Source organism: Rhinatrema bivittatum, chromosome 14 (assembly GCF_901001135.1).
Source record: "Rhinatrema bivittatum chromosome 14, aRhiBiv1.1, whole genome shotgun sequence".
Taxonomy (NCBI): domain Eukaryota; kingdom Metazoa; phylum Chordata; class Amphibia; order Gymnophiona; family Rhinatrematidae; genus Rhinatrema; species Rhinatrema bivittatum.
This window is the reverse complement of record NC_042628.1, coordinates 1,959,599-1,973,072: the sequence shown is the minus strand read 5'-3', so window position 1 is coordinate 1,973,072 and position 13,474 is coordinate 1,959,599. Positions and strand designations below refer to the sequence as shown.

At 45.4% G+C, this 13,474-nt stretch overlaps 1 protein-coding gene across 5 annotated transcripts in view; it reads right to left on the bottom strand.

Annotated features, from left to right (window-relative positions):
• Positions 1 to 10,989: 10,989 nt before the first annotated feature.
• ARHGAP17 (Rho GTPase activating protein 17) overlaps positions 10,990 to 13,474 on the bottom strand; it is a 97,190-nt gene continuing 94,705 nt past the window's right edge. For all 5 annotated transcript variants that reach the window (XR_003852731.1, XM_029577619.1, XM_029577620.1 and 2 more), the window contains one exon: positions 10,990 to 12,386. Coding sequence is in view for 2 of the 5 variants with exons in the window: in XM_029577618.1 (XP_029433478.1) it covers positions 12,265 to 12,386 (122 nt within the window). In the remaining 3 variants the exon portion in view is untranslated. The remainder of the gene's footprint in view (positions 12,387 to 13,474) is intronic.

Genomic DNA, 13,474 nt, shown 5'->3' with positions numbered 1-13,474 from the left:
TCTTTCATTCAGGGCATTAAGTTTAAAATCCATTGGTCATTTTATCAGTCACACTTCAAAACCAGTCTACACCAATGGAATTTGCCCCTCCTAGCAGCAGATAGAGGCAGTGTGCTAGATTTCTCTCTGTCACGCTGCTGCATAGGCTGGTACAGCAGGGAAGGAGTCAGCAGTCTCTGCCTCCAGCAGATAGGCAATGGCTCTGAGCCAACTATTTTCTCTAAGATCTAAGATTGATTTCTCCTAGAGAAGCCAATCTGGATGGGGGACCAGGTGGCCAAAAATCCTTCCTAGGGCTGATCTTCCCTTCCCCAGAGCAATCAGAAGCTGACTTCCTTTTTTTTTTTTTTTTTTTTTTAAGAGAAGCCACAGCAATTGGGGAGGGGGTTTCAGGAAAGAGGAGGCCTTAACCAGGCCTGAATCAGCACACAGCTGCCATACTGGAGAGGGTATGGAGAGGGGGAGGATGCGTAGCAACTGTGGGGCTTGGTGGATCCCGAGCATCGCAAGTGCCTTCTGTAAGAACTGTGACGGCGCAGAGACAGGAACTGCTTTGGAGGAGGGAGGCAGGGCCTGGCCCCACAAAACAACACATGTTACCCTCTGCTGCAGTTCCAGTTGTTTTTGAGCAGGGAAACGCAACGGACATGTGATGCAGGCACTCAGCGGCAGTAGAGGCAGGTGCCATAGGGCTGCAGACCCACAGCAGGGGGAGGATGATTTCTCTGCAGAGTTCATCCTGGCAATGCACAAAGTTTATTGCCAGATGAAAGGCCGAGCGGTAGCAGAGGAAGATACCAGCAGGGAATGTCGAGAAGTCCAGTCAGGCAAGAGGCCTAAAAGCTTTCTCTTTGTAGACAGGCAAAAGGAGGAAAAGGGGATCTTCCCAAAAGGACTCATCGGAGGAAAGTGAGGGAGACCCTAAAAGCCCACAGGAAGATATGGCAGTGAGATGATTCAGAGCTGAAGCGCTTATAATGAAGATTTCTTGGATTCTGAACCTAAATGAGGATCAGCCTAAGGGACCCAAACTTATGCTCACTGGGATGAGGAAACCTGCTAGGGCTTTTCTGATTTATTTGGCGATACAAGAAATGACAGAAGAGGTTATGTCTCAGCATTGAAATTCCCATTAAGAGAGAGCTTTTCAGTTATCACGCTGCAAGGCAGGAAAAAGGAAGGCACTTCAAAAGACGTTAGACAAATTAGTACAGTTGCAGACAGGTCGTGGGCCCAGGAGAGTGAGAGTTGGCAGTCGAATCCTTTCAACGTATAGTGATGTTGGGGGTCGGCCATATCTGGATTTGATGGCAAGCTCCAACAATGCGAAGGTACCACAGTTCTTCAGTCGCAGAAGAGATCCGAGAGTGCAGGGAATTGATACTCTCGTTCAGATTCAGCCACGGAGCAGGCTGTTATATACCTTCCCGCCATGGCCAATGCTAGGCAGGGTTATTCAGCACATTGCGAGTCAGACTGAAACCGTACTTCTGATGGCTCTGGATTGGCTCCATAGGCCGTGGTATGCCGATCTTCAGAGGATACTGGTGGACAGTTATCTCAGGAGCAATCTGTTGCATCAGGGGCCAATACTGAACAACAATCTGGGTTGGTTTAGTCTTACGATTTGGCTTTTGAGAGGGCTTGGTTACAGAAGCATGGTTGTTCTTCTGCAGTGATTTCCACTTTATTCTGGGTCAATAAGTTTTCTGCAGCTCTAGCTTATGTTAGGGTTTGGAGAGTGTTCACGAGCTGGTATGAGGGGCGGGTTTCTCACCCTGTTAAAGTTGAAATTCCTCTGATATTGAAATTTTGAGGAAGGTTTGGTTAAAGGCTTGGTCTTAAACACTCTGAAGGTGCAGGTAGACGCTCTCGCTTGCTACAGGGGGCGGGTCAATAATAGGTCCTTGTCTTCCCATCCAGACGTGTCCAGGTTCTTGAAGGGAGTCAACCATTTACTTCCTCCCTTGCAGCTACCAGTGCCTCTTTGGGACCTTAATCTGGTCTTGCATTTTATTTATTTATTTATGGCTTTTTTATACCGACTTTCATGATACAAATCAAATCGGTTTACAGGGAACAAAGATCTTAACAATAACAGTCCACATTAAACAATAACTAGAAGGAGATGTGGCAGGTCCTGCATTTTGGCCACTATGTGGTCTCTCTTTGCGGCCGCTCACCTTGAAAACAGTTTTTCTGGTTGCGATCTGTATGGCACAGTGGGCCTCCGAGCTGCGAGCTTTTTCTTGCTGTGAACCATTTCTATGAATGAGTCTGGGGGTGGTAAAGCTTAGGATGTACCTTCCTTTTTGCCGAAAGTGGTTTCGGAATTCATTTGAATTGGTCTATGTCCCTGCCCATGCTGGACAGGGATAGAAATGAGCGTGATTGTCATCATCTGTATGCCTTGGATATCAAGCAGCATTTGGTGTGATACTTGAAGACTACTCGCTCCTTCAGGATAGTAGGCTTTTTTAAATAGCCAGGTTTTAAGGTTTTGTTTAAATTTTTTGTGACAGAGTTCCTGGCGTAATTCAGAGGGCATGGTGTTCCATATTGTTGATCCAGCAATGATGAAAGATCGTTCTTTTGTACTAGAAAGTTTAGTCAGATTGGGTGCTGGGATATTTAGTTTGGCTAAATTCTGGAATCTCGTTGGGCGGGAAGACGTTTTGAATTGTAGTTGATCTGTGAACCAGTGCATTTCTCTGTTTTGAATGGCTTTGTGTATCAGCGACATAGATTTATAAATTATCCTGTAAGTGACGGGTAGCCAGTGCAAAGACTGAAGAGCTGGAGTGATGTGATCATGGCGGCTTGTGTCGGTGATAATGCGGGCAGCTGCATTTTGCAGCATTTGCAAAGGTTGAGCTTCGGTTGTTGTCTCCCATCGAGATATGCCAGGCAGCAACATTGTCTTCCTTACATACTTTCTCCCAGCATTCTCATTTGGATGTTAAGGCTTAGGAGGACGTGGCTTTCACACGTGCCCCAGTGACAGGACCACAGGCAGCCTCCCACCCTTTTCGGGAGGAGCTTTGGTTCATCCCACTGGTGTGGATTAGCCTTCCTGAATGCAGAGGAAGGAAAAATTACTACTTACCTGATAATTTCCTTTCCTGTAAGGAAGACAGGCCAAGCCACAACCCACGCTGGGCTGCCTACTTGCTTTTAGTTTGTGTTTTATATGCGGACAATGAGGAGTGTTGTTTCTGTCCATTCGTTTGAAGGACTGGAACGTGATATAACCAGCCCCTAAGATTAGTTGACATGAATGTTTTGGCTGAGCTCAGTGTTTCATGGTTGGTTGGAGGCATGAATGGTTGACTGTTAATAGTCATATTCAAGTATAAGCAATTTGTCCTCAATTTGACTTTTCTAGAGCTACTGGTGGGCTGATGTTAGGGCAGGGCTATATGTCAGCGAGTTAGTTTTACTCCGTCTCCATCTGCTGCCAAGTGCACATAATTTCTTTCTCTAAGGAAGGCAGTGAGTTATCAGGTAAATAGTAATTTCTCCTTTTTTGCCCAAGGTAGTGTCAGGTTTTTACCTCAAAATCATACTCTCCCCCTGAGGGGATTTAAGAAGTCAGAATGTGTTGGGAAAAGAAAGGAACTTAGATTCTTAGACAGCTGCAGAGCACTACTGAGATATGTGGAAGAATCATTTGTAAAAAGCAGACAGGCTGTTTGTATTGTTCGCAGGAGAAGCAGCATCCAAGGCATCAGTTGCCAAATGGATCAAGAAGCTATTTTTTTGAAGGGGTTAATAAACATGTGGATAAAGGTGAACCGGTAGATGTGGTGTATTTGGATTTTCAGAAGGCGTTTGACAAAGTCCCTCATGAGAGGCTTCTACGAAAACTAAAAAGTCATGGGATAGGTGGCGATGTCCTTTCGTGGATTACAAACTGGCTAAAAGACAGGAAACAGAGAGTAGGATTAAATGGACAATTTTCTCAGTGGAAAAGGGTAAACAGTTGAGTGCCTCAGGGATCCATATTGGCACCCTTACTGTTCAATATATTTATAAATGATCTGGAAAGGAATATGACGAGTGAGGTTATCAAATTTGTGGATGATAAAAATTATTCAGAGTAGTTAAATCACAAGCAGACTGTGATACATTACAGGAGGACCTTGCAAGACTGGAAGATTGGGCATCCAAATGGCAGATGAAATTTAATGTGGACAAGTGCAAGGTGTTGCATATAGGGAACAATAACCCTTGCTGAAGTTACATGATGTTAGGTTCCATATTAGGAGCTACCACCCAGGAAAGAGATCTAGGCATCATAGTGGATAATACTTTAAAATCGTCAGCTCAGTGCGCTGCAGCAGTCAAAAAAGCAAACAGAATGTTAGGAATTATTAGGAAGGGAATGGTGAATAAAACGGAAAATGTCATAATGCCTCTGTATCGCTCCATGGTGAGACCGCACCTTGAATACTGTGTACAATTCTGGTCGCCGCATCTCAAAAAAGATATAGTTGCGATGGAGAAGGTACAGAGAAGGGCGACCAAAATGATAAGGGGATGGAACAGCTCCCCTATGAGGAAAGGCTGAAGAGGTTAGGGCTGTTCAGCTTGGAGAAGAGTCGGCTGAGGGGGGATATGATAGAGATCTTTAAGATCATGAGAGGTCTAGAACGGGTAGATGTGACTCAGTTATTTACACTTTTGAATAATAGAAGGACTAGGGGGCACTCCATGAAGTTAGCATGGGGCACATTTAAGACTAATCGGAGAAAATTCTTTTTCAGTCAACGCACAATAAAGCTCTGGAATTTGTTGCCAGAGGATGTGGTTAGTGCAGTTAGTGTAGCTGGGTTCAAAAAAGGTTTGGATAAGTTCTTGGAGGATAAGTCCATTACCTGCTATTAATCAAGTTTACTTAGGGAATAGCCACTGCTATTAATTGCATCAGTAGCATGGGATCTTCTTGGTGTTTGGATAATTGCCAGGTTCTTGTGGCCTGGTTTGGCCTCTGTTGGAAACAGGATGCTGGGCTTGATGGACCCTTGGTCTGAGCCAGCATGGCAATTTCTTATGTTCTATAGCAACAGCATATGTAATAAGAGGACAACTGGTGCCAGAGGGTCTGAAAGCAAGCTTTACAAGGGCATGTGATTGATATCTGCAGGGCAGCCCCCGGGGCCTCGGTACATACATTCACAGAGCATTATAGATGGTTTCCTTTTTCTCATACAGATTGAACGTTCTCTATGGGAGTCTTGGAAGCAACACTGGGTATGTCCCACCCGGGATAGCTGCAACTTAGGTATATCCTGCTGGGGTAGGCTGGTCTGGCAGAGCAAAAATGAAGGTACAATTAGGGTTTACCAATTAATTTTCTTTCCTCAAGTCCTGCCAGACCAGTGCAGCTCCCACCCCAAATATAGCTAATGAAAGGGAGGAGCAGAGGGGGGAAAAAAAAAGTCTCCAACACAGGAGGAACAGAAAAGAGGTCCATTGAAAAAAAATATATATAGATATGTAGTGTTTTAGGATAAATAATTTTGAGGGTCATTAAAAAAAAATCTAATAAAAAAAAAAAAGGGAACAATGAGAGGAGACACCCTAGGGAAGGAAACAACAAGGAAGGAGCTTTAAGTTGGGCAGACAAAAGAGAATTGTCTTTGCCCATAATATTATTGTGGATGTAATAAACACCCCCCCCCCTCCCCCCAAAAAAAAACCCAAAAAACAGGAGAAAAGGGGAGCATAAGAGAAGGACCAGCTTTGGCAACAGCCTCCCTACTGACTCCTTCCCTGCTGCATCAGCCTCTATAGCAGGGTGATGTCAGAGAGAAATCTAGCACTCTGCCTCCCTCTGCTGGTAGGAGGAGTGAAGCCCACTAGGGTAGACTGGACTGGAGTGCCAGGACTTGAGGAAAGAAAATTAGCAGGTAAGCCCTAAATGTACCTTACTCTATGCTTTTGAGAGGTTTAATGATGGATTTTGTTTCCTTAGGCTGTTCTCTCCCTATCCCATCCCCAATTATGCCTTAGCAACTTTGAAGAACTAGGAAAAATAAGGCAAGAAAGAGCATGGAACATCTTCTAAAGCAGAATTTTATACTTACTCTCAGATCTGACATGGGGAAATCATGAATAACATCATTCACAGCCTTATGCTGAAAGGTGGTTGAAGCAGTAGCAGGAAAGCACTGGCTTCATTTTTTTTTTTTTTTTAATAAAAGTTAACCCATTGTTCCCTGTACGTACCGGATCAGTCCAGACTCCTGGGTTCATACATCCGTGCCAGCAGGTGGAGACAGAGAAAGTAAAACTGCCACTGCTTTAACTAGGCTGATGCCCCCTGCAGTTCCTCAGTATTTCTCTGTCTCCCAGCAGGGCAGGACTGGTGCTTGAACCCTGCAGTTTGGTTTAGGATTTTTGGTTGGTTTTTCTTTTCAATTTTGAGAGCCTTCCTCCCAGGGAGTTGGGGTTACTGGTAAGGAACCCCTACCCTATCTGGTTGAGGGGGGGGGCGGGGGTGACCCTTTTGTACACCCCCATCCCGTAACCGGAGGTGCACATCTAGTGGTCTGGATCCCTCCCTGGCACGTGTTAGCTCACAAATTAGTTCTCACTTTTTTCTCTTCTGTTAATTGCTGAATTGAGCTGGACAGCTCTCTTCAGCGCAGGAGAGGAATTTCACAGTGAGGCTGCTGTTAGAGCAGTAAAGTTTAAAAAAAAAAAAATAAAGTTAAGAGTGCACTCTTGGATCAGTGGAGTCCGGTGTCGGAGCAGTATCACCAGCCCGTTTCTCTTCCTCCAGAGACCAAGGACAGTCTGGCGTGGTGGCTCCATACCCCCAACCTTCTGAAAGGGATGTCCTTGGAGATTCCGGATTGGATAGTCCTGACCTGTCTGGTTGGGGAGCAGTTTTCCAGGGTCAAGCAGCTCAAGGCTCCTGGTCAAACGTAGAGGCGTCTTGGTCTATCAGTCGGTTGGCAGCCAGGGCGGTGCATTTGGCTTTGCTTGCCTTTCAGCCTTTGCTCCAAGGGCGGGCAGTGAGAGTGCTCTCAGACAATGCGACCACTGTAGCATATATAAATAAGACAGGGGGGCACTCCCTCGAGATTCAGGACCTGATATGGTGGACGGAACATCATCTGATACAGATCTCTGCATCTCATATTGCCGGAGTTGAAAATGTGCAAGCCGACTTCCCCGGATCCAGAAGCGTGCGACTGAGGTAGTGGGAGTTGTCAGATGCGGCAATGCACCTCATTCGAGAAAAGTGGGGTTGTCCGCAGGTCGATCTCATGGCAATTCGGCACAATGTGAAGGCTCCTCGGTTTTTCAGCAGACAGAGATTATGGCGCCGAGGGCGTGGATGCTCTGGTCCTTCCCTGGCCCCAGGGGGTCCTGCTCTACGTGTTTCCTCCTTGGCCTCTGGTGGGCAAAATCCTGAGGCGGATAGAGAATCACCCAGGGGAAGTGATACTCGTGGCCCCGGAGTGGCCTCGCCGTCCTTGGTTTGCAGATCTGTTAAATCTGGCGGTCGAGGGTCCCTTACGACTCAGTCATCTCCCCAGTCTACTTCACCAGGATCCCGTATTTTCGGATCAGGCCGCTCGCTTTTGTCTAGCAGCATGGCTTTTGAGAGGAGGAATTTACGAGCAAAAGGAGACCCGGAGACGGTAATTACTACCCTCCTTCAGTATAGGCGGAAGTCCACCTCCGTGGCATACGTCCGAGTCTGGAAAGTCTTTGAGGCTTGGTGTCTGGTGAAGGGGACTCCGGTCTTGCGTGCTTCGGTAGTACAGGACGGGTTGGCTAAGGGTCTAGCTCTCAATTCCCTTAGAGTCCAGGTGGCAGTGTTGGCCTCTTTGAGGGGATCGCTTGTCCTCTCATCTGGATGTGGTCCGCTTTATACAAGGGGTCAATAATTTGCATCCCCCTGTGAGAAAGGTTTGTCCTCCTTGGAACCTCAACCTGGTCCTTCGGGGTTTATGTGAGCTTCTTTTCGAACCCATTCGGAGGGCTACGTTGAAGGATGTAACCTTGAAGGTGATTTTCTTGGTAGCCATCTGTTCTGCAAGGCGCATTTCTTTGTTGCAGGCCTTGTCTTGTCGTGATCCTTTCCTTCAGATATTGGATAGGGGTGTGTCTTTACGGACAGTTCCATCTTTTCTACTGAAAGTAATTTGTTCCTTTCAAGTTAATCAGTCAGTGGAACTGCCAGCCTTTTCGGATTTATCTGATTCGGAGACACATGCACGTGAGCTTCGGCTTCTCGATGGCTGCAGGGCATTGCTTCGCTATCTTAAAGTCACGAATGGTTTTTAGCGCTCTGACCATCTTTTTGTTCTAGGGAGTGGTCCGCAGAAGGGCCTTCAAGCTTCTAAAACCACTATTGCTAGATGGCTTAGGGAAGCTATTGGATCAGCTTACATTCTCAAAGGTAAGCCAGTACCGAAGGGTTTGAGGGCTCATGCCACCCGGTCTTAGTCGGCTTCTTGGGCAGAGGCTCGTTTGGTTTTACCACAAGAGATTTGTAGGGCGGCAACGTGGAAGTCGCTACATACTTTTGCAAGGCATTATCGCCTGGATGTGGCAGATCGGGAGTGTCTGTCTTTTGGCGAAAGTGTATTGCACGCGGGACTCTCCAGGTCCCACCCTGTCTAGGAAGCTTTGGTACATCCCAGGAGTCTGGACTGATCCAGTACGTACGGGGAAAAGAAAATGTGGTTCTTACCTGATAATTTTCGTTCCTGTAGTACCAAGGATCAGTCCAGAGACCCACCCAGGGATCAAGACAGTTGGAGAGTCATCCGCTTTCCTATTGGTTCCTTGTTATCAGAAATTAATTTTTTTTTTTATTTAATTGTTCAGAAGTTTATAATTCAATGGGGGTTTTTACGATATTTGGTATTCAGCTTTGGTACAGATTAATACTGAGAAACTGCAGGGGGCATCAGCATAGTTAAAGCAGTGGCAGTTTTACTTTCTCTGTCTTCACCTGCTGGCATGGATGTATGAACCCAGGAGTCTGGACTGATCCTTGGTACTACAGGAACGAAAATTATCAGGTAAGAACCAAATTTTCTTTTATTCCCTGTAAATCTACCTTAATAGATGGCACCGCATGACAATACATTGACTGATGCCAAAGGCTAGAGATGATCTTCCATTTTATATATGAGACAATCCCTACAATAATCTTGCTGAGGTAGTTTCCAAATAGGATTGTTTTGCATATACCATGCCAGGAATGAACCTCACGAAAGCCAGGGCATGCTAGATACAATCTGAGTCTCTCACATGGACTGCTAGCGATTTTATGTGAGCTGATTGCTGCATTTTTTCACCGCTCTGCCTTGCCTTATTCATCTAAACTCCTTGTCATATGTGAGTAGTTGTAAAATAAAATGTTCTCTCAGGTAAGGGTGAATATTATTCTAATACAAGTCTATCTTCTCTAATTTAAAATTAATGGCAGGAACAGCGGCACCAGGGCTTGTGGGGTACACTAACCTCCAACAACACAGCCCTAAAGAGAACACATTTGGTTGTAAATCCAGTGGATTACTCAAAATCTGCAGCTCTGACCTCCCAGTCTATCTACTAGGCAGGAAACCCTAGATATGACACCAAAACGTTTACTGCAAAGAGCTTCCTATAGGACACCTCTTCTACAAACCAGAACTGGAAAAATAAATGTCCCTATGGCTGATAAGGATGATCCAAGGCATCACTAATCCTTTTAACACACTGTACTTCATCGGATTGCAGGACTCTGCTCAGTCCTTACTTATTTGATTCTGCTTTTCAGCATTTCAAAGCTGATTGCCTTCAGTAGTGTAGGTATTTCCCTATCCCCAGAGGGCTCACAATCTAAGATTGTACCAGAGGCAGTGGACCATAAAGCAACTTGCCCAAGGAGTAGCAGTGCTTCCCCTGGTTCACTGCCTGCAGCTCTAAACACCAGGCTACTCCTTCACTCCTGATTTTCTTCTTACCTCTCCCATCATAATATTCCTCTAGCCCTCTGGTGTGTTCTCAGCATCTGCCCTGGGCCTTCTCTTTTCTCGCTGCGTGTTCTGGTCTCCTCTCACAGTTTTCAGTGCTATATCTACAAAAGTTTCACCAGCAATTGAGTCCCAAATCTCAGCCTGTTTGTCCAACATTGCTGTCCAGATGGCCTGCCACCCGCTTAAAACCTCAACTGGGTCAAGACCGAACTGGTCTTCACCTCTTTTTTTTTGTCTGTGGCTGGCTGTTTCTCATGGGATCGTAACCTTGAGGGCAGCTTTTCTCGCTCTCTTTTATACATATTAAAAGCACTGCTAAACTGTGTTTCTTCATCTGCAATACTGCTAAAATCCATTTCTTACTCTCTGAATGTGCTGCCAGAAAATGCTTGTTCATTCTTATCACCTCCTGCTCAGCTAGTTTGCTTCTTGTGGGCTTTCCTGCAATCTATTCAAAATGTGGCTGCATGACTTATCTTCCTTCAGCATCACTATGGTCATGGAGCCCCTTTTTTGGCACAGTTCAAGCTTCTTACTCACCTCGCAATACATTCCCACTGCTTGCTCATGAATGCATTAGGCAAATTGCTCTTATTTGTGGCCTTCTCCTCCATCACTAACTCCCTGCTTTCCACCCTGCTACATCCTATGCCTGGAACAGACTGCCAGAGGCCATGCTTTCTGCTCCCTCTCTGCCCATATTGAAATCCAGCCTAAAAAAAAACACTTTTCAGGTTCCTTTTAAATCTTAACCACTTCCCTATGGTAAATACTTCTCCTAGACTCCTGCATGTCACATATGTTTCCTTTGAGCAGATTGGAAGCTCCGTGGAGCAGGGAATGTACCTTGTGTGTATCTGTTCAGTGCTGTGTATGTTTAGAAATAAAAATGGTACTAGAAGCTCGCTGTGCAAATTACATAACCCCAATACAAAGCTGATAGTTACTGCTACAGAAAGTAGCCAGGCAATGTGTGAATAAAAATAATTCTTTCAGAACCTTTACATCAAACTGTTCATTTCACTTTATTGTTAATGGGATATTACCGAGCATGTTAAATGAAGTTTCTTGTCCTAAGAAATACCATTCTAGCTTAGTAATCGTGGAACTACTACTTTATACATATATATAGTTTCCTTATAAAATGGCATTTGTCAAAATACGTTAGATAAAATGGAGACCAAGGAAAATGCGCGTCATAGACACTGAGGGGACAAGTCTGAAGAGAGACTTATACAGCTCGTCGTGAGCCCTTAAGAAAAAACATTGCAGGCACTGAGCCCTCAGTACCATCAGCCACTGCTTAGGACAGAAGAAGTGTGAAATATGAAAGTGCAGAGTTACTTAGCATCTCCTGCTCCAGCACCCACCGTAACAGTCTGTTCAGGTTCTGCTGCAGCACACACACCCCTCACAAAAAATGAAAGATGATTTTATACAAAGTGACAGCCAGAAAAGGAAGGCACAAAATGAGTGTGCAGCGAGTATCTGCCATACAAATATCTGTGGGGCTTAATACTATGAGAAATCTCTCTCCCCGTCTCCCACACGCACTTAGTACGAGGGGGTCTTGGTTGTACTTCTAAACGTGAGAAAAGCATTTTAAAATAACCCTTACAAATTTGATATAAAGTAAAGATTCAAATCTAATGAGCTGCATCCAAAATGAAAGAATGCAAAACAAGATTTCCCTCCACGTAGTGGCAAAATGGTTCCCAGTTCAGAACAAACATGCAACAGCTGAAATGAGAAGGCAAAATAATCCCCCCCTACTTAGGGCATTCGGCAACAAAATGGTCATTAAAATACAATCAGAGAAACATTTCATCTATCACAGAGTTAAACAAGGCACCAGGAGATCTCCACCCATTCATGGTGACCGATGGCCAGCAGCCACCACCTGCATGGAGGGGAGTTTTGGTTTATATTTAGGCAACATCATTGCATCAGAAACCTAGAATGTGCAGAAAGGGCATGGGAGCCAAGAAGAAAGTCCAGTTTTATTAGTGACCAAAGTGGATGGATTTTCCAGCATCCATGCTTGAAGTTTGCGGAAGATTAGCTGTCATGGTGTAGAGGTGTGGGGAGTTCCTGCAGCAGTATCGGCGTCTGCAGGCAAACTGTTCCCGTCCTGGATTGTTTTTCTAAGCTTATTTTCAAGAGACAGATCATTAATCTTCTTTTGAGGCCCTTGCTTCTTCTAGGAGGCACTTAGGTCACTGTTCCATCTTGCTCTTTTTCCAGGGGTGGGAAGGATTACGCCAGGGAGTGTTGTTCACAGAGCTGTGCTTTCTGTGCCAGTGTCAGTGTCCAGTGTCAGCTGGTTGTGCAATTCTTTGCTTGTGGCATGGAATGCAGTTTCTGCAGGCAGCGGTCCCTGCACATTGGAGTTGGAGTCTAGACAGAGAGGAACACATTTTAGCCACACCACAATGTAACATAATTAGCACACAACTTCCACTCCAGCTCCTTCCCGTTGATAACTTAGAAGCTAACAGTCTACAGGCCCCCAGCATCCAAGGTCCACCCTATTCTCTTCAAAAGAGCAATAAGTTTCAACAGTTACCTTGGCCTGGGACTTTTTTTTTTTTTTTTTTTTTAAACAGGTCTCAAACTGTTCTGACTGTGAAAGACAGAAAGATGTACAACAGCAATTTATAGTCAGTAGCACAGTGACTTGTAGCTAAAGGTGGGGGTTACAGACGAGGTGTCAGAACCGAAGTTCTTGGGTAATGCTGTGTGTGTTAGAGTAAGGACTTGGCCCGATGCAGACCTCACCAGGGACAGTGTCATTACAGGAGCGCAGCTTCCACCTAACGGGACATTCTAGAAATCAGGGAAGAGACCTGCAACAAGGCCGGAGAGCTTCAAGTGTGAGCCACTACTGGGATTACTATGGGGCTGATTCAGTACCCTGCGCGAGCTGCTGCGTTCATAACCCCTGATCCAATATAGGGCTTAGCACTCCCAAAACTCTGCATAGCTAACAGCACTCAACTTATGGAAATCCATGTACATGAGGCTATTAGCTAACCCCTGCGAGCCAATAAATTTTCCATGCAGCTAATGCGTCCCTGCAACAAGGCAAATTTTATGCTACACTCAAGGGCACGAAAGAAAAAAAGAAAAATCCTGCTTTCTGAGATTCCTCCTAATAGTATTGTAGCGATACCATGTAGGAGGAACCAAATAAAGCAGTATTTATTCGCCTGTAGATTGAGAGTCCTTGTTCCCAACCGGCTTGTCAGCCACCTCTCCTCTGTGCCCGATTCTGAGGAGGCACTAGGGACGCGCATTTATCCCTAGCGCCTCTTTTTTAATACTGGATTGTGAGCCCAGGAGAGGTGGCTGGGCCTGCTTTAGGGAAAACATTTTTGCACACATTTATTGCATCCGCCCCAATATTGCATATGTGCAGCACTAGCTACAATTTCACCAAGTCTATAGCTGCAGTGCAAGTAAAAGCAAGACTGCTTTGGCCAGTC